Source organism: Hemitrygon akajei, chromosome 21 (assembly GCF_048418815.1).
Source record: "Hemitrygon akajei chromosome 21, sHemAka1.3, whole genome shotgun sequence".
Lineage (NCBI taxonomy): Eukaryota > Metazoa > Chordata > Chondrichthyes > Myliobatiformes > Dasyatidae > Hemitrygon > Hemitrygon akajei.
In genome coordinates this window covers 33,263,136-33,285,528 of record NC_133144.1, presented here as the reverse complement: position 1 = coordinate 33,285,528, position 22,393 = coordinate 33,263,136, and the positions used below count along the sequence as shown (strand labels likewise).

The window sequence follows — 22,393 nt, the reverse complement described above, 5'->3', positions numbered from 1 at the left end:
TTTTCCAGTCCCCACAGTACTTGTATAATTCGATGCAGACTCAAGTTGACCAGCAGAAGAACCAAATCTGGCATGAACTATTACTTTTTCAAGTGGCAATCGTTATGATGTGGAATGCAGTGCTTCAGGAAGATAGCAGAAGCAGATCCAACAGTGAATTTCAAAAGAGAAGTTGCTAAATACGCAATGGAAAACATTAGTAGGACTTGGGGAAATGAAAGGGGTTTGGGTTTGACTCAATAAACAACAGCCCAGGCCCAGCCATCTCAACGACTGCCTCCATGATGCAGTTGAGCATGAGAGACACTAAGAAGTACTAAGGCACATGTGGCTTGAATAAAGTTTATTAAATATTGCATTTTGCAACCACAGCAGTAAATAAAGGCTCTTATCTTTTATCGGATCATGAAGCACTACAAAAAGAAAAATAGCTCAACACAAGATGTCTGGTTATAAAGACCTGTAGCTCACAAAATTATGGTAAATATAAGGCATGATAGTGTTTGATTACATACAGCAGGGCTACTGTAGTTCCAGTCATCTCCTGCTGTATTTCTGGACTTTAAAAGAAAAAGCAAAGTGGTTTTGCTGTTGAATTTCCTAAAATAAGATGAGAAGGAAATTCCCCAGTGGCTGGTGTTGTTTTAAACATATAGTTTGCATGGGCTAGGTTTTGCCACGCTTTTCCCTCGGGTGTGTTGTACCGAGCTCCATTTCTTTCAGATAAACAGTAAAACTAAAGAGCTCTGTGGAGTGTTTCTCTGCTTTCAGTCCACCATTTAAATTCCTTTTGTTAAATTATTTTCTATACAAGTACACATTTTTTATACAAAAATCAAATGTACATATTTACACAAAGCTTTATCCCAGCAATGGTTAATTCCCTTTGGTGGGGGGAAAGGTGTGCTTTTTCTTTAAAAAATATATATTTTTTTTTATTTATAGATTGTGAAGCTGAAAGTATTACGAAATGTTGCAGCTCAAAGTGACTGTTATCAACTTAACAGATATGTTAAAGAAACTCATTCTATCTAAGCATCAGCCCAAAGACTTAGCTGTGGTAATTTGTTGCAAGGGGTGACATCTTCCTAGCTGGGGAATGAGGTTGAGTCACTTATGTGTGTTAGGTTTCTTACTAAAGCAATTCAAAATAATTACAGAGTGGAAAGGGAGAGGCTACTGTTGGTGATCAGAGGATAAACACTGCATCGGGCCAATAAATGGAGACTATTGATTGTAAACTGTTCTGGTCTAATTTCCATTTCAGTGTCATCATTAATGAAGTCAGAGCCCAGTAAATACCAGACCCTCTTCTAACCACACCGTTCCCCATCGTACAGTCGGCTGCTCACCCCTCCAAATTCCCGCTGAACCTCTAATCGATAACTTGGCGGCCGTAGCACTCAGTCTGTGGGCAGGAGGGACGAAGGGAGATCAGGCTTTCACTCAGCATGGGCGATCGACTTCCCCTTTGCAAAGGGAACCCCCGAACCCACCTGCTGCTGAGCCCACACGGCCGATAAACATCCACAGTCAGCTATCTCACACCCTAAGCTCACGTACAACTCATCCCTTCTCGCTTGCTCAGTGCATCCCAATTTTGTTCAGTGAAGGAAAGACACTTTATACTGTAAGCAGAATGTTTATGCCAGGCTGCAGACTCTGATGTGCTGCTCAGTTCATTCAACAGCTGAAAGAACCTCCACAAGTGTCGCTGGAGAGTTGTTTCATCGAAAGTTCACTGTGAAGCCTGGCTCTACAAATTTAATGGCTTTACGTAGTTGCCCGGAAATGTACCAAACTGCCGAGATCTTCTAGATGTACCTGAGTGAAGAGAGAAAACAATCAGTTGGGATGCAGATACTGGACTTCAGACACCAGCTGAGTGACTAGTGGAAGTGACCCAGCCCCAGATGTGAATGTTGCACCCCGGGGTGCTGGCCTCTTATTTTTTCTTACTCAGGACCAGAAGGCCAGGATTGACTGCCCACCTTTAACTATCCTTGAGAAGGTGGGTGAGAGTCACCTTATTGAATCACAGCAGTCCTGATGAGGGTAATCCAGTGGGTGGGAATTTCCTAGATTTAGACCAAACAACAAAGGGTGACACACTGTCTGTATGACCAGAGCAACATGCTGGAGGAACTTAGGAGGTCAGGCAGTATCTATGGAGAGGAATAAACAGTCGACATTTCGGGCTGAGACCCTTCATCAGTACCGCAAAGGAAGAAGCGAGATTAAGAAGGTGGGGGGAAGGGAAGGAGTACAAGCTGGTGGGTGATAGGTGAGACCAGATGAGAGAGAAGGTGGATGAGTAGGGAATAGGGGATGAAGTGGGAACCTGGGAGGTGATATTATTTATTTATTTATTTATTTATTGAGATACAGAGCAAGTAGGCCCTTCCGGCCCCTTGAGCCAGGCTGCCCAGCAATCCCTCAATTTAATTCCAGCCTAATCACAGGACAATCTACAATGGCCAATTACCCTTCTAACTGTTATGCCCTTGGACTGTGGGAGGCAACAGGAGCACCAAGAGCAAACCCACGTGGTCACGGGAAAACGTACAAATTCCTTGCCCACAGGAGGCTGAAGAAGAAGAAATCTGATAGGAGAGGAGAGTGGACAATGGGCGAAAGAGAAAGAGGAAGAGCACCAGAGGGGGGTGATGGACAGATGAGGAGAAGAGAAGGAGGTAAGAGGGGAGCCCGAATGGGGAACGGAAGAAGAGAGGGCCGGGGGTAAATTACAAAGAGTTAGAGAAATCGAAGTTCACGCCATCAGGTTTGAGGCTAACCAGACAGCAACACCTCCTCCACCTGGGAGAGAGCTCATAGTGGCAGTAGAGGAGGCCGTGAACCAACGTGTTGGAATAGGAAAGCGAAATAAAGTTAAAATAGGTGGCTATGAGAAAACTCTTCACTTCTGTGGACAGAGCAAAGGTGCTCGATGAAGCGGTCTCCCAATCCACATCAAGTCTCACTGAGACGAAGGAGGCCACACCGGGAGCACCATACACAGTAGAAGACCCTGGCAGACTTGCAGTTTAAGTGTCACCTCAGCTGGAAGGACTGTGTGGGGTCCGAATTATAGTGAGAAAAGGGGGTCAAAGGGTCGATGTAACACCTGTCATGCTTACAGGGATAAGTGCCAGGAGTGAGATCAGTGGGGAGGGATGAGTGGACAAGGGAAGTCATGTAGAGAGCAATCCTGATAGAAAGACGAGTGAGGGTGGGGGGAAGAAAAAGTCTAGTGGTAGAATCCCATTGAAGTTGGCAGAAATTAGAGAAAATGAGGTGCTGGATGCGGAGGCTCGTGGTTGGTAGGTAAGGACAAGGGAATTCTATTCCTGTTAAGGTGGGTTCTATTCCTGGGAAGATGGGTTGAGGATGGATGCCCGGGAAATGAAGGACAATTGGATGAGGGAAGCGTCAGTGTTGGAGGAAGGGAAACCCTGTTCTTTGAAGCAGGGGCACATCTCAGATATTCTGGAATGGAAACCTCATTCTGAAAACAGATGTAAGAGAGACAGAGGATCTGAGAAAAGGGAAAATCATTTCTACAAGTGACAGGGTAGGATGAGGTAAAAATCAGATTAATGAGGTGCACATGTGTACCTAATAAAATGACCACTGGTTGTACATTCAATGACTTTACACCAGGGAGATGACTCTGGATAGAAAGGTCCTCCTCATTTCTGCTGAATCATTTGTTTCCAGTATGATGGTGGCATGGTTGGCCGCAGCGGCCTCTCTGGGTCCAACAAAATGGTGCAAGTGTTTGTCAAACTTTTTCCTGTGATCGCAAGACCCCGTTGGACATTGGTAACACAAAACACTGCAGGTCTGGCTCTTTGGGAGAGACCGATGGTGGGAAAGCTGTGTAACCTCGGCTGCTGCGCAGAATAGGCCCTCATGCCGCTGAGTCTCCTGTTACAGCCACCCAGGGAGGAGGGTTCGGAGGCGGCATGGGAGAGAAGAGATGCGTGGCAGGAGTGTTGGGTTGAGGGATGGCTCTCCTGCCAGTACTGCTCTCCAGTATTTGCTCCCTGGAAGACAAGCTGGATCGCCTTCATTTGCGGCTGACCCAGTAGGAGATGAGGAACTGCTGCGTGCCTGTTCTAACAGAAACATGGCTCCAGGACAACATCCCATACACCATCAGACTTCAGGCCATGTCACTCAGGGACTTGTGCAGATTATTATGTGCTGTCGTAACTATATTTGTTGTGCATTATGTGTGGTACTGTGGTTTTGCACCTTGACCACAGAACAATATTTCATTTTGCTGTAAACATGCAGATGGTTGAATAACAATAAACCTTTAACCCCTCACTCTGCAGCTATTTCTCCTAACATCTTCCCTTCATTTTATCCACTTTCACGGCACCTCACCAAGAGCTTTCTAAAAACCCAAATTCACCACAGGCCCTGCTCCCCTTTATTCCTCCTACATCTTACATCATTAAAGAATCCCAGCAAATTTGTCATATATCATTTCCCTTCCATAAAATGACGGTGCTGTTGCTTGGTTGTCCTATAGTTGTCTAAATGTGCTGTTAGTATCTCGTTAGCAATGGCTTCCCATAACAGTACCCAGAACATAGAACCTGGGTGCAGCACAACAACAGATGCTTCAAAGCTCACTCTGTCTGTGCTGATCATGATGCCATTCAAAACTAATCCCACCTGCAGATGCTCAAACAATATTTAAGAACACGATTAGTACATAACGGTTAGCACACTCCTATTGGGCCAAAGAGCCTGTTTTCTTCTCTTGCCTCGAAGATGTGATGAGTCTGTGACAGGCGTTAGGCTAACTGCCTACAAATTGCTAACTTCCTGCCTTCCCCCCTCCCTGAACACTGGTGTTATACTTTTGGTTTCCATTCTTTGGGAACCTCTCCAAAATCCAGAATAGGAGGACTGAGAGAGAGCCCAGTCTTTGAACATGCCTGATTTTGGAAGAGATGTACTGTTTTGTCTGTTCCCATTGGTTGAAGTTTCAGATGCCTCAAGATTTGGAGTTCTGCTATCCTCACCCAACACCACTGATGTGGAGCACATCTTGAAATCGCTATTTGTGGAATCACCTGGGGTGCTTAGTTCATCACTGCGCAATAGTATCTACATTTCAGTAATACCTAATGGGCTTGAAATGCTTTAGCTACAGAGACTATTAAAGATGCAAGTTCCTTAATCCCCTACCATGTGTTAGAGAGATCACCAGTACACATGCCTGTTCTTTTATTCTATGTATATTGCTACAGCATAGTCCCCTGCTTACCAACAAACCAGCCATCATCACACTTTTCCATCACGTCAACAACATCACCTTCCCGAAGTTCCAGCTCATCTTCATTCTGTGGGATGTAGCTATATATTGCCTGGAATCTAGGAGAAAGCATTCCAAACAACAGTGTAAAAAAAAATCAAGAAATTATTGCAGAAGATATCTTCAGTGTTTATATGCTGCATGTGTCCTCTCCCACTGACGTGTCCCTTGATTTCTTCTCCCTTGGGTTTTTCTAGCTTCCTCATAAAAACGTCACTGTAATTTGCCATAAGCACATCTTGTGTGGGAAGCAATGCTCTCACCACACTCCAAATAAAGAGGTTTATTTCTGACCACTCCAATATCCTGCCCCTACCTCCAACCTCCCCAATTACTAAAATAAAGGAGATTTGAAGTGGTCAAATGAATAAATGTAAAATAAAATCAGTTCTTTTCAAAATAGCGCTATACTTACCCTGTCTAATTTCCTATTGTCCTGAATTTCCAGCTCCCACTATTTTCCCCCTTGAGAGTATTGACTCCTGCTTAGATAGTTTCCTTCTCTAACGTACTCACAGGATCGTTTATGCCGAGTAGTCTGTTGTCACCCTGAACTTCTTCAATGGCACGTGCTTCTCTGCTTGTCCCCACTTTCTCTTATAACCCTGTATGTTTTTCTAAGTCACTCCTCGATAATATTTCCCCTTTTAGCCCACTCTCAATTCTCCTCCTATTAAGCTGTGAAGCGTTTAGGTATTTCTCACATTATAGGTAAGAGAAGCAAAGTAACGCAATGCGTAAGCAGGCCCTATCCACCCAGGCCAAACAAGATGCCCATCTAAACTAGTTCAATTTTCTTGCATTTGGCCCAAACCCCTCTAACCCCCTCCTATCCATGCACCTGTCCTAATGCCTTTTAAACTTTGTTATTTTACCTGTCTCAACACTCCCTCTGGCAACTTGTTCCACTTGTACTCTGCATGAAGTTGTTGCTCATCAGGTCTCTTTTAAATCTTTCACTCTTACCTTAAAGTTTATAACTCCCTTTCTCTGGGATAAAGACAGTATGTAGTTACTCTATCTGACATTGTACATGTTGCTTGTTGCTATGAGAGTGAGAACATAACCTAATTCTGAATCCACACATGTCGAAGCATCAGGATTATAATCCAATTTAAGACCGTTATTTATCCATAGTCAATTCTCCCGCTCTCTCGGAGCTACTAAATCCAATTGTAACAGCTCCACAGCCTAAGGCAGCAAACCCAATTATCACTTGAACATAGAATATAGAACACTTCATGTCTCTCGGCTCACAATTTCCTAAAGAATTTTTAACCTACTCTAAGATCAACCTAACCCGTCCTTCCTACATAGGCTAGAGAAAATCTGCAGATGCTGGAAATCTGAGCCAAAAGGCTTCAGCCTGAAATGTTGACTGTTCTCTTTTCCATGGACACTGTCTGGCCTGCTGAGTTCCTCCAGCATTTTGTGTGTTGCTTCCTACATTGGCCTCCATTTTTATATCATCTATGCGCCTATCTAAGAGTTTCTTCAAAGTCCCTAATGTATCTGCTTCTAACACCACCCATGGCTGTGTGCTCCACACATTCACCCACTCTCTGTTTAAAGAACTTACCTCTGACATCCACCAATTACCTTCAACCAATCACCTCAAAATGATGGATCGGAGGTGTCAATGTGCCAGTTAATGGCCATTGGTGGAGGTCAGGTTTGTTACAGGAAGAATGTGGATTGAAAGACCCATGCATGAATACTTACAAGGTAGTTGGAGTTTGGCTCCACTCAAGACTGCTCCCTCGCTGCTGCCCCTGAGGTTGGTGAGAAATGATGAAAGACTGTTTACTGTCATGGGGAGACACCTTGTGCCGAGAGTGAAGCGGGTGAGAAAGGTTACTGCAGTAATGAACAGACTTTTCTGCAATGTTGATGATCTCATTGCAAACTGTCTCCTGTCAGTTGGACCATCATCAAGTGAACAAGAGGAAAGAGACAAGAGGGGAGGGGTGTGGGGGGTGCATTCCAAACACATCGTGGGATTCCGGCAAGTTAAAGGAGGTCGGAGATCCGGGAAATCGCAGTGGTGCAGAGTAATCCAAAGGCAAGCATGAAAAAATAGGCAAGATATAGAAGAAGCACAGATTTAATTCCAGGATTAAAAAGTGCAGCACAAAGATGCAGTAGTTAGTAATTAAAAACATCAAATATTAATAGTCATGCTTGCTATCGGTAAATTAAATTTATAAACAGAAATCATGCTCTCGTCAATCACAGACCAAAAACTCAATCATCATCTCACTACTAACATCTAACATTTAAAGCTCGTCGCTGCTGCCCGGAACACGATCTAGGTAAATTACAAGCATTAGTTTAGTACAATGGCTTTCAAGTTTTGCAAAGTCCTGTCATGTGATTTACGTCTTACCACGTAGCTCTTTTCAGACTCTGTCAGATCTGGTCCTCGCAATGAATGATGGGGAGGCTGTGGTCATCAGACAAATTATAAAGGGAAAAATCGCAGCATGTGTTATTGGCTTCACACAGGCTACCAGCATTTTTTAATAACATGACAAACTTGATAAGCTCAATAGCACGGAAAGGACTACGAGACAGCACAGAGGAAGATTGTCAGCAAATATTAGCACTCTAGGACAATGAAAGCAGATCAAACTAAAAATGACAGTCCAAGCAACACGAGGGATGAAAATGAAAAGCTCAGAGGAAAGAGATGAGAGATATGTGGAAGAATCAGTTTCCTTTGGGAAATAATTCAGATGTTTATATACAATGGAAAATCAATATGTACTTGAAACTCAGTGTTCATCCAAGACATTACCCCGTACCACAGACTCTTTAGCCGGTCACTGAAGAGGGCACAAGCTGCTTTCCATCACCCAGAGTATTTCACTCTCTCCTTGTATTAAATTGGAAACGGAAGGAGGGAAAACTTTTCTAAAACTCTGCCACAGTATTCTATTCGATGTTGGTCACCTTGTTCTAGGATGTATGCAAAGATATTATGGAGGGTCCAGGAAAAATACTGGAACAAGGAACTAGAGCTATTAGAATGGATTAGAGGTACTAAGAGAGCTTCCTTAGAAAAACTGGAGGAATTTGATAGAGTGATGAAGGGCCCAGACAGAGTTATGGAGGGAGGTTGCTCCCATTGAAGGTGTTGAGAATGAGAGGATGTGAGGTGCCAAGTACAAATTAAAGCAGAAATTAATTAAAAGTCAGATGAGAAAACATTTTTATTTTTCTACACAGTGTGTGGTTGGATGCTATGGGGACAGGTTCTATTTGGCCTTCAGGAGCATTTATACAGCAGGGGTAAACCGGCTAAGTGGCACAGTGGAGAAAATTTTCCAAGGAAGAGCTGGTGGGTTGGAACTAGAAAGAGGCTCAGGTGGAGTGCTGGCATGGATAAGATGGGTTGAATGGCCTCCTGCTGTGTTGCATCGATATCATAATATCAGCACGCCAATGCAGGGTCTCAACCTGAAGCATCAACTACCCCTCTGCCTCCACAGAAGCTCCTCCACCAGCTGATTTCCTCCACCAATTTATTTACTGCTCCACTGTCCAACATCTTCCTTCTCTTGTGTCTCCATAATACCATCCACTATTATGAAGAGGAGGGGAGTTATTGCCTGGTCTCCATGTTTATCCCTTAACTGATTTTACTAATGAAAAGATAAAATGAAATCTCATTGCCGTTTGTGGGATCTGGCTGTATACAAAATGGCTTCCACTGCTTTCTGCATAACAATGACGCCCACATTCAAGTGTACAGTACTGGTAATGAATCCTTTCGGGACACACTGAGGTTATGTTTGAAGGTATGACTACTTCCTTGGTGATTTAGATTGTCACCGTGAGTCACAAACATACTGCAAGTAGCATTCACACAAGGTTACGGGATTATTTGAGCTCTCCCTCTATGAGCAAGGCACTGTCACCTGAGGTTCTACAAAGAACTCCAGTGGAGGAGTGGTAACCTGGGCCTTGCTGGAGTCTGTTTAGGCCATCAGCTAACCCATGAAGCCTCAAGGGAGTTCTGGAGCAACAAACAAAAGTGCTGGATGAACTCAAACAGGTCATGACACACCTGTTCAATTTCCTGATGCAGGGTTTCAACGCAAAACATTCCTCCCACCCACCACCCCACACAGATACTGTTTAACCTGCTGAGTTCTCCAGCAGATTGTTTGTTGTTCCAGTTTCCAGCAGCTTCTGTCCTTTGCCTCTAAATGGAGATGTGGAGAGGTCTGATTGACCTTCAGATCAACTTCCTCTAGAGGAGAACTTCCCTAAACCACGACTACATCAAGCTTTGGGATGTGCTGAGATTCTGAAGGCACTACAGAAATGCAGTATGTAACATAGAAGTCTCCTACAATTCACAATCTGCTAATAGTTTGGCAAAAAACACGAAGGACACTTACCACAAAAGAAGAATTCAGGGTATTAACTGGAGAGTCAGAAAACACAACCGGACTCCTGGAAAACCTTCCTCCAGCTCCACTGTCACTTCTTGAGTTAGGCTGGTGACAGAAAAGCACAAATTCATCTAAATATTTCTCCTGACAGTCCAGCACTAGTTTGGTGAGTTTACAAGATAGTAGGTGTGAAAAGAGGGAAAAAAAACACATAAGAAGCAGTCGTGAGAGGGAACAGCAGGGAAGGAGTGAAGTACAAGGGTCAAATCAGGAGAGAGACCTGGTGAACAAAAGGACAGAGGCAGTAGAGGCAAGTCATGGTAGCAGGGACAGTGGAGTGAAAGTGTCGGCATGGGAACCGGTGATGACATGGAGATGGGAATTAGAGGGGGCATCTGAAAAGAATGTGGCTAGCTTGTGAGCAGTCGCAGTAAAATGACACACTCCTACAAGTTTCATGCAACTTCATTTTCTAGCAAGCTCTGAAACAGGTCCCAGAGACCAGGCACACTCCTGCGCACATCTCCACATGGAGCCCCTTGTCAGGTGGAGAGCAAAGTCAAGCAGAACATGGAATGCAGAAGTCGCCAAGGTACTGTAGGTACTAGAAGATGTAACTGAAAGCCTTCTGTCCCACAGGTGCTGTGATCCACTCATTCATCCGCCCAAGCAGCACGTGCACCTCCCCATCACTGCACACTGTGAGGCTGCAAATGCTCCAGGGTTGCCTTGGAGAATCCAAGGTTGTCTGGACAACTCTAGGGATTAAGGATTCATCCATGAACACAGCAGTGAAGGCACCAGGAAAATAAATCCTCAAGCTTTAAAAGCTATTTCCCTGGGAATAGTTTGGCGCATTAGTGTGAGGTGAGGAGTAAAGCTGTTTGGTGAGGGAAAGGTCACATGACAAACCCCATCAGGAACAAATCCAACCCACTGATGCCGGCGAAGGGATCGATGAACAATGGGAAAGGTTCAGGGGTTGGGGCAGACTGTAGTGTGGGGGGGGGGGGAAGAAAGAGGGGCGGGGAAGGGGTGGAGGTGGAAGGACAGAAGGAAGTGGGGCAGGAGATGGGAATGGGTCAGTGGTGGGAGGGAATGAGACAGGAGGAAGAGGAGGAATATAAGTCCATTGAAAACCAACAGGTTCGTCAACAGCTGCTGTCTCTGATACAGCACTGGGGCATCAGCAACAACTGTTTGGTTCAAAGGTTGCCTGGCATTCATAGCCTAGTGTCCCCCCTCCACTATCCACCCCCACCCCCCTCCCAAGTTCACTACTGTTGGTAGAAAAAGACATGACTGGATATAGAGTCTCATTATGGCTAGGGTGGACATCCGACCTGTAAGGACCTTACTAGACCAGAGGGTTCAACGGTCACCCACTCAACGTTCCACAGTGGGATTGAAGCTGTACCTCTGCCCTTTGCCCAGCTGCAGGAATTTTGTCCCGTTAATTAAACAGAGTTCCCACGGAGTTGGGTTAATTTGTTGGGTGCTGCCATGCTGTGTTGCACACGCAGGATACACACACGACCATGCTGCAGGTACCTTCTCCACCGGCTTTGCTGGCTGCCTGCTCTCCCCTTGCACAATCCTCAGGAGCTCCTTGGACAGTTCCCACTCCCCAGCCGCTATGGTGGGGAGCTTCTCCTCTTTTGGCTTCTGGTGCCTGCCCAGGTTGAGGCCGCCTGGACTTTGTGCTCGGACGGTCGGAAGGTCCTCCACCTCGCCCCTCCTGCTCTTTGCGGCGGTGAAATGACTGGCCGCGTGCACTGGACTTGAGCCAGGTGCCAGAAGTGAGGCGGAAGGAGAGGATGACGTACAGCCACCGGTGGTTGGAGAGGGCGTGTTCTGAACCTGCCCCCAAACACCTTGAGCTGATTGCGGAGATCGGCCTGAGAGCTGCGGTAATTGCTCAGAGTAAGGCGTTGCTTCTCTGGAGAGGCTCCAGTGGGCAGGGCTCCTCGGCAGCAAAGAGTGGGCCCCCATTGAGTCGCGCAGGTAGCTCCTGTCGGAGGAGAGGCTTTCGGGAAGAGGGGGCAGTGGTGGAGTCGTGAGGGGAGTGTGGCTCGGGGACACACCTACAGTCAGCGAGATCCAGTCAGAGGTGACGGCTTGTAAATCTGGAGACACCACTCTACGGTAGTGAGACGGAGGAGGAGGAGGGAGAGGAGGAGATGGTGTAGGGCGAGTAGAATTACCAGAGAACTTCAAACAAAAAAGAGAAGAGAAAGACATGAATCACTAGATAAAGGGGAAGAAATAACAAAAGGTCATTAAAATGGCTCAAACAGGTAAAATAAAGCAAGTGGAAAACTGAAAGCTGCCAGGCTAGAAACCCAGTCCTATGGTGTTGTCTACGCCTGTGCTCGGAGACTTAAAATTCCAGTTGGACAGAAGAAGACAGAGTACCCTCCATTTCCAGACCCTTTCAAGCCCCTCCAGGAATCTGAACAGGCACTTCCCAGTCCAGGATTAATCTAGAAGATTAAACTCTATGGGCTAATGGCAGGTTGTAGGCACTATGCAAACTACAACACCCTCCCCCTCATATAAAACTCTGTAAGCACATTCCTCAGTCTCCTACACTCCTGTGAAAATAAACCGAGCCTGCTCAATTACTCCTTGTAGTTACAGAGAAAATCATCTCCAATTGGAAGCGATATGGTTAAAAATATAAAGCAGAGCTGATGGTGGATGGAAAGTGGGGGTTAGTGTCTGTTGAGTCTAGTTTTGTCTTTGATGGAACTATAAATAAACTGCGTACAAGGATGATGGGATTATCAGGAGCCAGTTCCTTGGCCACGCGTTTAGCCCTGGGTGTAATACAACCATTTACCATTAGGTGGTGCTAAGAGTTTACACAGAGCAATGGACTACCTGCGGGGAACTGGTTGAGCTGCGGCTGGAACAGTAAGAGCCCGGTGGATCTGGATAGTCGACTGCATTCTTCACCCTGGGCCTTTTAATCACCTCCACGTACGTGACGGGGAAGATTCCTTGCCGGTTTGTGCCCGAGATTTTGCCTTCAAACCAGTTTTCATCAACTCTTCTCACCAGAGTGATCCGCTCCCCCTGTTGGGAAGGAATAACCATCACATGGAATATATGGAGACACAGTAAGTCCAGGTTGCTCAAAGCCAGCCTCGTCTCAACCTCAACATGCTCCAGCTTCTACTGAACCGATCAGTGCCATTCTCACCAGTGCCTGCAGCATTTCACTCTGCATCAGAGTGGGAACATTCTTACTTCACTTTCTGAAAACATTGGAGGTCTGGCAACAGAAATCTGGTGGAATCTTTTTAATCATGCCGTGAACATTGTGCATTCTCTATGTAAGGACAGGCTTGGGAGCTGCAACAGGCACTGAAGGTCCTAGCACTGGACTCTCAATGTTACACTAGAAGGACATAAACACAAGAGATTGCATTCTGCAGATGCTCGAAATCATGAGCAACACACACACACAAAATGCTGGAGAAACTCAGCAAGACAAGCAGCATCTATGGAGAGGAATCAATTAGTCAATGTTTTGGGCCAAGACCCTTCATCAGGATCAGGACATACCTTAATTTCTTCCTGAAGCCAATTATCTGTCTGACCAAGTGTGGTGAACTACATATACCTGTCTGGACACGCCCCCCTGCTGACTGCTCCTGTGGCTCCTCCCACAGACCCCTGTATAAAGGCGATTGGAGGCACTACTCCTTCCTCAGTCTCCAGGATGTCGTGTGGTGGTCGCTTGCTGCTTGTGCTTTCTTCCAGCCAATAAAAGCCTACCTTAATTCACGTCTCCGAGAGTTATTGATGGTGCATCACCAAGTTTGACACAGTCTTCTGGACACAACAGAAACCATTTAGGAGTGAATCAGTTAGTCCATAGCTATCAGTCGATGTGTGGTCACTGCAGTTCTGTAGGACCCAAGATGGCTGACAAGGCTAATGTGGGATGGACAGAGCAGGAGTTGTCAGGTGGTTTTTTGAGATGGTGTGCTCCTTTCACCAAGTACATAGGGCTTTTGTGAAACCAGGATACATGGAATAGATAAAGGTTCCCAGTAACATCCTGAATGTTCCTTCTCCACTTTCAATGGTGATCATCCAGGAGTCAGTGTAAGTGTTGCACCTTGTCAACTCAAAGAAATTTCAAGAACCTCCTTGAATCCCACACATAAAATGCTGGAAAACCCAGCAAGTCGGGCAGCATCAATGGAGGGAAATAGACATTTTGGACCGAGACCCTTCATCAGGCCTTCCAGAGTTGCTGACTGACTTGCAGAGTTCTTCCAGCATTTTGGGCGTTTTGCTCAACCTTTCCAGTATCTGCAGCATCTCGTGTTTATGCCCTCCTTAAATCCGATTCTTTGTTCACCTGAGGATCCTTCCCAGAAAGACATCCATATCACGTGGTCTGCCTAGCACAGCTGATGGTGCATAACTAGCGTCTCATTGCCGAGACAGTGGCTGAGGAAAGGACACTGGACAGCTCTGTGGGACAGATGTACCGTGAGCAAACACAGTGCAGCTTTCTACAAGGCTCGGAAGGTGAACAGTGAACTAGGAGATGACAGTTCAGATAGAGTCCTGGAGTGACTTCCTTCAGGTGAGACGTTAAGCAGGCATTAAACTCCTACTAATGGCTAATGTCTATCTACTACCAATGTCTAAGAGCAGAGCTTAAAAACAGAAACTGCTGAACAGGTGAGGCAGTATCTGTGAAGAGAGAAGCACTTAATGTTTCAGGTTAATCCATGGATATTGACTTGCACAAGAAGATTGCCAGCATTTTCTGGTCTATTTCAGACTTGCAGCACCTGCAGCCTAATAGCTCTACGGAAGGATTACCTGGTCCTTAGAACAGCTGCTGTTTGTGAGCAGATTAACCCCTTCCTTATTTCCATTACAGCAATCCCCACATAATCAAAACCCTTACCTCCCTCCTCAGTCACAAGACAATAACTTTCTGAGAGGACTTCTTATGACTGCTTATGTTTATATTACTTGGAAATATTCACAGCTGCTCTACTAGGGAGCTTAGAAGGCCATTTGGCCCAATAAGTCTACATAGCTGTCAGAGCAAACCTCTAACAGGAGGGGATTGAAGTGTCTCCTACCTTCCTGAAAGACATTTCCACATGTGTGTCGCCTGTGAAATTGAAACGGGCCACAGCTTCCCCATATTCCAGCACCTGAAGAGGTGGGGCCTTTTTCGGTTGAGCTCGTTCCGTCGGAGGAAGCAGCTGTGAGGGGGAGATTAGAGATTAATGTCAACTGAAACTCAGACAGCTTCAGTCAGAAATGCCAGCTCGAGCCTCCTTACCTCAATGTACGACCTGGGGAAGATTCCCACACGACCATGGTGCTCCCCCTCATACCAGTTCTGATCGATTTGCCTGTAGATGTAGACGATGTCCCCCTTCTGGAAAGGCAGCTCTCTGCAGACAAACAAGCACGTGGTTAGTGTAGGGAGGCCCAAGGAGTCATCCCGACAGTGACCTTAAAGCAACAAATTGCAGCAGCTTGAAAATACTGTATCTGCAGAACGGAGTGGTAATTGGGAGTTGGCTATTGGCTTATTATTGGCACACGTACAGAAGCAGAATGAGATGCTTTTGTTCATATGCCATCCCGACAGATCATTCCATTCACAAGTACACTGAGGTGGTGCTCAAAGAAAAAAAAAAACACAATTCAGAATATAGTGTTCCAATTTCAGAAAGTGCACTGTGAGGGCCATGACAAGGTAGATAGATAGATCAAAAGTCATCTTTATCTCATAAAAGGTCTTGTAACCTGGGATAGAAGCTGTCCTTGAGGCTAGTGCCGTTTCTCAAGCTTTTCTGCCTTCTACCCAATGGAAATGGGTGGGGGGAGAAGTGAGAATCACCGGTCTGGGAGAGGTGGACTATGCTGGCCGCCTTCCCGTGGCAGTGGGAAGTGCAGGAAGAGTGAGTAGAAGAGAGGCTGATTTTTGAGGTGCACTGAGCTGTGTTGTGACTGTAGTGCCCTGTGGCCCACCAGGTGATTAACCACCCAGCAGAACAGTAAGCCTCATAAGCCCAAAAGCAAAGGGGCTTGTATGGAAAATGGGAAGGAGGACATCCCAACTTTGCCCCATCATAATCCATGAGCTCCAGTTGCTTCAGGAGCGAAGCTAATGGGAGCAGAAAGCCAGTACTGCAGTGAGTGGGAAGACTCAGCTGGCTCAGACGTATGCAGGAAACCTTTGCTACCATTCCAGTTTATGAGGAGTAATGAGATACGAGATCCTTCACTGGATAACTGGCCTGCAAAAAAGGGAGGACATCATTGGGAAATATGGGGCTGGAATGACAGAGGAGACTCACACTGACTGAAATGAATAAACAGCTTGAATGAGCCAAGTGTTTTTGAGTAAAGTTGTTAATCAACTTCATATTTTTGAGCTCAAGCCAAAGAGGAGTGAGGAATGTGTGGACACTGCTTCAAACCATCTGATAGGAGAACGTGCCAAGCCTCAGGGGGCAGGTTACAGCAAAAGGTAGTGTAAACTCCAGGCAATACAATTTCCACAACATTACTGGATCTGATGTAAAACAGTCAGAATCGTGTGCAATGTGTACCTGATGCACATGGTTGCAATGGATGGAATGTGAGAGAGGTCTGATTAAAGACAGAGGCTATAAGTCAATTGACCAGGCTGCCGATGATAGAATGATAATTGTAAAGAGAAAGATAGGGAAAATCATGAACAGATAGATAGAAGTTCAAAGCTCAAACTAAATTCATTATCAAAGTACATAATGTCACCATATACAATCCTTAAGTTAATTTTCTTGTGGACAGTAAATCTAAGGAAGTCCGGGAAATATTATAGAGTCAATGAAAGACCACACCCAATTGGAAGGACAAACAACCGATGTACAAAAGTCAACAAACTGCAATTACGAGAAAAGGGGAGGAGGGGAGTGGGGTGTGTAGGAGGGAGCGCGTGTCCTCAGAGTGGGGGAGAGAGGGGAGTGGGGTGTGTAGGAGGGAGCGCGTGTCCTCAGAGTGGGGGAGAGAGGGGAGTGGGGTGTGTAGGAGGGAGCGCATGTCCTCAGAGTGGGGGAGAGAGGGGAGTGGGGTGTGTAAGAGGGAGCGCGTGTCCTCAGAGTAGGGGAGAGAGGGGAGTGGGGTGTGTAGGAGGGAGCGCGTGTCCTCAGAGTAGGGGAGAGAGGGGAGTGGGGTGTGTAGGAGTGAGCGCGTGTCCTCAGAGTAGGAGACTGAGATGAGGAACAACCCTGGATTCCATGTCTCATCCACTCTGATGGAAGACAGATCAGCAATGGGCTCAGCACTCTTCGGCTGATTGCCGAATCTACATTGTGCAATATGCAGGATGGTCGCACGCTCCCTCATGAACATAGAGCAGAGAATGATGACATTAACACACTCTTAACTTTCTTTTTATAAGGTCTCAGCCTATCAAGTAATTAGTATTATGGTAACAAATATGGTTTTCTATTCTACCCTCTCAAAGCCCTGTGAAGTGTATGGGACATTTATTGAAGATAATCTAAACCATGCTTAGGTTGATCATTTTATCCATGAGATGCCTCTGGCTGTAGGGCTCAGGAGGTTTGGTTTGCTATCTTTAAGTCTATTTTAAACTCTAAACAAAGGTGTTAAGCACACAGACAAGATATGTAAAATACCCTTGCTTGACTTATCTAACAATGAAAAGGTCTACATTCCTCCAGCATCTGTGCAATACCGTTGCATCAGTAGCACAAGTAAAATCTTTTAACTCACTTCAGACTCTGGGCCTTGAAGTCAAACTTGGCTCTGGCTGGCAACATCTGGAAAGGGGAGAACATGGCATAGATTAACCACACCGCCAACACACTGCAAAATCTTTAAATCTTGTCCACCCTTTGAACAATATGGTTAATGACATGATTAGTGTAATGGATTTCCAAACAGTTGGAAGAATAGGAAAGTTGGCATCATTTCACAGGATAAAACCACACACTCGCTGCATTCTCAAACAGATACCCCCCCCCCCCCACCCTCGCCCCCAGCCAAGGCAAGCAGGCTAATCATAATCTTAACAAGTGCAAGCCGACAATGAAATATTTAATCCAAAGCTTCACCCATTCATTTCTGCAGGGGCTCAGTAACTGTATCCTTGAGATATGGACCTTTTGCTTCACATTTAAATTGGGTTGATAGATCCCACAAAAACAAAGTAGATCATGGCTGGCCCATTAGTTAATAAGATCGAGATTGATCATCTTCCCCAGCTCCATCGTACTGCCTCATCCATTGTCTCACACTTCCCTGGTGTGTTCACGTACCTCTTGGGCTTTGATCTCCTTGATGGTTCAGCATGATCAGGACTTTGTCGTTTGCTGGGTAGACAAGCCTAAAGGTTCACATATTTATGAACATTCCTCTCTCCCCCACTCCTAAAGAACTAACTTCGTAGCTGGGAGTATGCCTCCTGGTCTGGGGCTCTCTAGCTTTGGCAAACAACCACTCAGTAGCCAGTTACCCATGCCAAACCCTCCAAACTATTCCACAGATCAAAGGTATTTTGAGGCTTGTTACAGGTGGACAAATGGAAGATGGGTATTGAGCTTAGTCAGGATTGGATTGGGGAAGAAGGTGGCTGGGATCAAAAGTTACTCCAAAGAGGAGAATTGCTTTACACCCTGATGTGCAAAGGAAGCTGTTATAAGAATCAGAGCAAAAACATTACATTGATTCTAGTAGAGTGTATGGACTACAACAGCTCATCACTGCATTCCTATTGGAATGTCCTGGCCCATTGTAGTTATCGACAGACCTGGTATTAGCACATTCCACCAAGAGCTCTTTGGGGGCCAGTTCAAGTTCTTCCTGAGCTTTGGTCCATGTGAGTACACATACATGCATAAAACTCATGTGGAATAGCATACCACAAGTGAATGTGCTCAGTGAAGCAAACTACACACCTAAATTAACAACTCAAGTTCTCTCTCTACAGTTGTTGCCTGCCCTCCTGAGGACTTCCAGAACCTAGTTTCTGTAACACACATACACACAGTTCATGTGTGTAAATGCCACTTTGTTTGCATGCTTGGGTGCCACAGTAATGCAGCCAACAGGTCTGCTGCCCTACCGCTGTAGTGACCCTGGGTACATTGTTGTTTCATATGGCATTCACACTTTGCATTGAAATGTGACCCGGGAGGTGCAGATGCGAGTCTGTCCGCTTGGGAGCCGGGGTTGGCTCCATCTTCGTCTGGCATCTCATCCACATGGGTGACCCTGTGTTGGCATCACCTGATGGAGTCCTTGAAGCACGCGAGCCTCCACACGACGTCAAAGTGTTGATCCCGGTCATGGAGTTAGCACATCCTCTCTGCAACTGCTGGGTTTCCTGCAGGTGTTCCGGTTTCCTCCCACATCCCAAAGATGGGTTAATTAGGTGCTCTTAATTCCCCATAGTGTGTAGTTAAATGGAAGAATCTGTGGGGAGTTGATTTGAATCTGGGAAGAATAGATTGGGATTAGTGGAGATGGGTGCTTGATGTTTGGTGTAGATTTGATGGGCTGATGGGTAGATTGTACTGCTGTCCAGTATTGAGCAAAAGGCTTAGGCACCCTAGCTAAATATATGGGCCTAAGACTCTTGCACAGTATCGCAAGACTATGACTCTGAGTCACACCAGTACAGAGTCATTTACGTTCATGTGAAAACACTCTCATTCACTCAAGGGTATGACCGGAGGATGGTCTTGTGCAGGAACCCTCCACAATCCCAAAGTCTGTCACCTGTCTGCCGAGTAACAATTGCTCCCTTTGCTAGGACCGAGGTGTTAGTCCAGCAGGGCACCATAAATGTCAGCTGGGATCTGTCCTACCAGCACGACTCAGTGCAGAGTGGTTATAAAGTGGGAGTAAATCTTAGCAGTACCCCTCCCAGTCCTTTGGTTGGAAGGTAACATGCTGCAGAATGAAGGAAAAGGAGAATCAAACCCCACGATTGTGAAATTCTGAAGTACAGGGGGACATCTGAATCAACCAATCTCACGGTGAAATGTCGGTAATATCAAAAATGAAAACCCTCAAGTGCTTTGTGTCATTGTCCTGATCACACAATTGTGCACCATATTTATAGGCCAGGCACGTGTCATTTTTCAGATCCTTGGTATTAATTTTGCATTAACAAGTGGAAAACATCAGGAGATAATATAAATTGACACAAAGCAGCAGCTTCAAAGACAATAAAAGCAAATATTTAATATGTAATAATTGTCACAAGTGAGTGGATTTTATGTTAATGCTTGTTCAGTTGTAAACAATTCCGAGCAGTGATTCCTCCTCTGTTGTGTGCAATAAAATTATCAATATCCAATTTCAGAAGTGGAGATCAAAGCACAAGTTTACTTCAGCTTGTGTTTAGGTCACAGAACGGAGGCAAGGAATCTGCACTGGAGTGTTTTAGCAGCAATATCATGTGGTATTAATGACAGCAAAGAGTGACGGACCCTGACACGCACCCATCATCCCTAGCCCTTCTAGGAAGTTACCTGTCACTCTGGGAGCAAGACGGAAGGGGCAGTGGCCTGGAGGAAAGGAAGACACTGATACCAATCTTTGAACCAGCTCTTTTCCCGAAGGACCCACCTTGGATGTGCTGGGAATAACCAAACTGTCCTCACCAGCAAACGCCTCAGTTAGCACCACACTGCCTCCCACAGACCAAAGTTTGGGATTCCATTACCATCCAGTGTCAAGCCTGATTCCATTGACATTAGCTGTTCACAACAGCCTCGGTACCACTGAAGGCAAGAGCAGTGTGGTCTGGTGCCTATCCCCCCCATCCCTACAGTGTGATTGGATGGCTGGCAGCTTGACCATGGTGCCTTACCCAATCAAATCCCCAGCCAAGTTTTGACATTCATGACAATAACCAGAAAACAGTAGTTTGGCTAAGCTCAGAAAGCAGATGGGAAATATTGTAAAGGGCAAGAAAGCAGACTAATATTACAGTGAGCGTAGCTGTTAATTGCACCGTTTCCCAAACCAGCCATACAGATTCCTTTGACTTGGCAAAACCTGGTGAAATTACCTTCTCCTTCAATCCACACTCCCAAGCACAAGCCCCACAGTCGTGGGACTGGCAAGGCACACAAGCACAGGTGCAGACTTTCAACTGAAAACACAAGGCCGTGTAAACATGGATCGGAAGAAGAGGTCCACACACATTCACACAAACAAAATCCAGCCATAAGGGTGAACTATGAGGCAGGTTTAATCATGCTGGGTGCTCAAACTATGAAGCATAAGCCCACACTCCATCATGATTAGGCTATTATTGCAGTGTTAGTTCTGAAATGCCACGGAAAGCCAGACAGCGAACAGCACAGCATAGAGAAGGTAGCAGGCACTGCTTTGGGTCAAGTTGAGCACTGAGGCAAGTAAAACCGACCTCTGACCCTGATCTCCTTCTTGCTGCCTCGTCTATGTCAAGGAGATCCCCAAATCTCTCATTTGTGATAAACTGGTGGTGTGTAGGAGCGATCCCTGTGTGCCTCCTGGCTGCAATATCAGCTTCCTCTTGTTCTCGTTTAAGCCGCCTCTGCTCTTCTAACAGTCTCTGTTAGAAAATTGCACAAAATGGGATCATAACAAGATCTGTTTCTGCCGCTTCGAAAGACAAAAAAAAGGCCAAATTTTCTTGTCAAAAAACTTCAAACACATTTAAAATGTTGTGACAGTACGAGCATTGCGAATCTGGCTTTAATATAAACTATGTGCAACATGAGGTTTTCAGATGAGACCCATAAATCTGTTAAAATGTTCACTTGAGTTTTTTCGACTGGAATATGTAGCATGGCAAGAATGGCTTTGTATGAAGGTTAATGAAAAAACAGAATTAATGGACTTCTTTCACAAGAGCATAATCTGGCGGGAAAAAGAGTTACATTGAAACAGAGCAGAGATTGGACGACACTCTAACAGAGCTTGGTGGGGCTGTACAGGCCACCCCAGCTTAAAGTATGCCACCGCTTTTGACCCAAGAGGCAAGAAACCAGTTAAACATCCGTGACAGAGTCTCCAAATGAAAAGTTGAGAGCTTTGGTTTGATATGTTCCCCAGATGGCCAACTCCAGCACATTTAACACATAGCTAACGGCAACAGCGTGCAGTTCTGATACAGTGAGGTGAGTGTGAAGAACAATATTCTAATATAACACAAGCCTACTCCTTTTAATTCTACTTTCCTACCAGGAAAAGTGGCAATTACATAGTTCACAGAATCTGCTTGAGAAAGACCAAAGTCACCTTCTCCCATCCTGGTAGTCACAGGATGCATGGAAAACGGTTTGACTGACTAACAACAATCTCTCTGTAACAGACCAAAGACCAGCCCAAGGTATCCTATTCATCCCTAGCCTGCTATACATCCTGCCTGAAGTTACTCAGATGATGGATCCCGAAATGTAGTTTCTTGATACACCTCCTCCTAAGTTTCCTTCTTTATAACTTAAAATTCAGCATCAGCAATCGACATTCCACATAGGACTTTGAGTAAAATGAAACAGCTGAAGGTACTGGAGTATTCCAGGCAAAAACTGACGCAAGTCAGCACAGATGTTCAACATCTGTGCCAGGTTCAGAGGAGGCATAAGCAGCACGTTTTTGG

The 22,393-nt window shown here is 45.5% G+C and overlaps 1 protein-coding gene across 50 annotated transcripts in view; it reads right to left on the bottom strand.

The window, feature by feature from the left end:
- Positions 1-328: 328 nt before the first annotated feature.
- The window catches only part of LOC140714198 (sorbin and SH3 domain-containing protein 1-like), a 394,119-nt gene continuing 372,054 nt past the window's right edge, over positions 329-22,393 (bottom strand). For 44 of the 50 annotated variants that reach the window (XM_073025130.1, XM_073025154.1, XM_073025132.1 and 41 more), the window contains 11 exons: positions 21,176-21,343; positions 17,509-17,555; positions 15,056-15,170; positions 14,850-14,975; positions 12,616-12,810; positions 11,284-11,943; positions 9,739-9,837; positions 7,719-7,775; positions 7,055-7,245; positions 5,285-5,391; positions 329-1,824 (listed from right to left, as the gene is read on the bottom strand). In XM_073025130.1, the coding sequence (XP_072881231.1) occupies positions 1,757-1,824; positions 5,285-5,391; positions 7,055-7,245; positions 7,719-7,775; positions 9,739-9,837; positions 11,284-11,943; positions 12,616-12,810; positions 14,850-14,975; positions 15,056-15,170; positions 17,509-17,555; positions 21,176-21,343 (1,833 nt within the window). In that variant the 3' untranslated portion in view covers positions 329-1,756. The remainder of the gene's footprint in view (positions 1,825-5,284; positions 5,392-7,054; positions 7,246-7,718; positions 7,776-9,738; positions 9,838-11,283; positions 11,944-12,615; positions 12,811-14,849; positions 14,976-15,055; positions 15,171-17,508; positions 17,556-21,175; positions 21,344-22,393) is intronic. The other 6 variants (XM_073025142.1, XM_073025167.1, XM_073025139.1 and 3 more) reach the window with 5 other exon arrangements.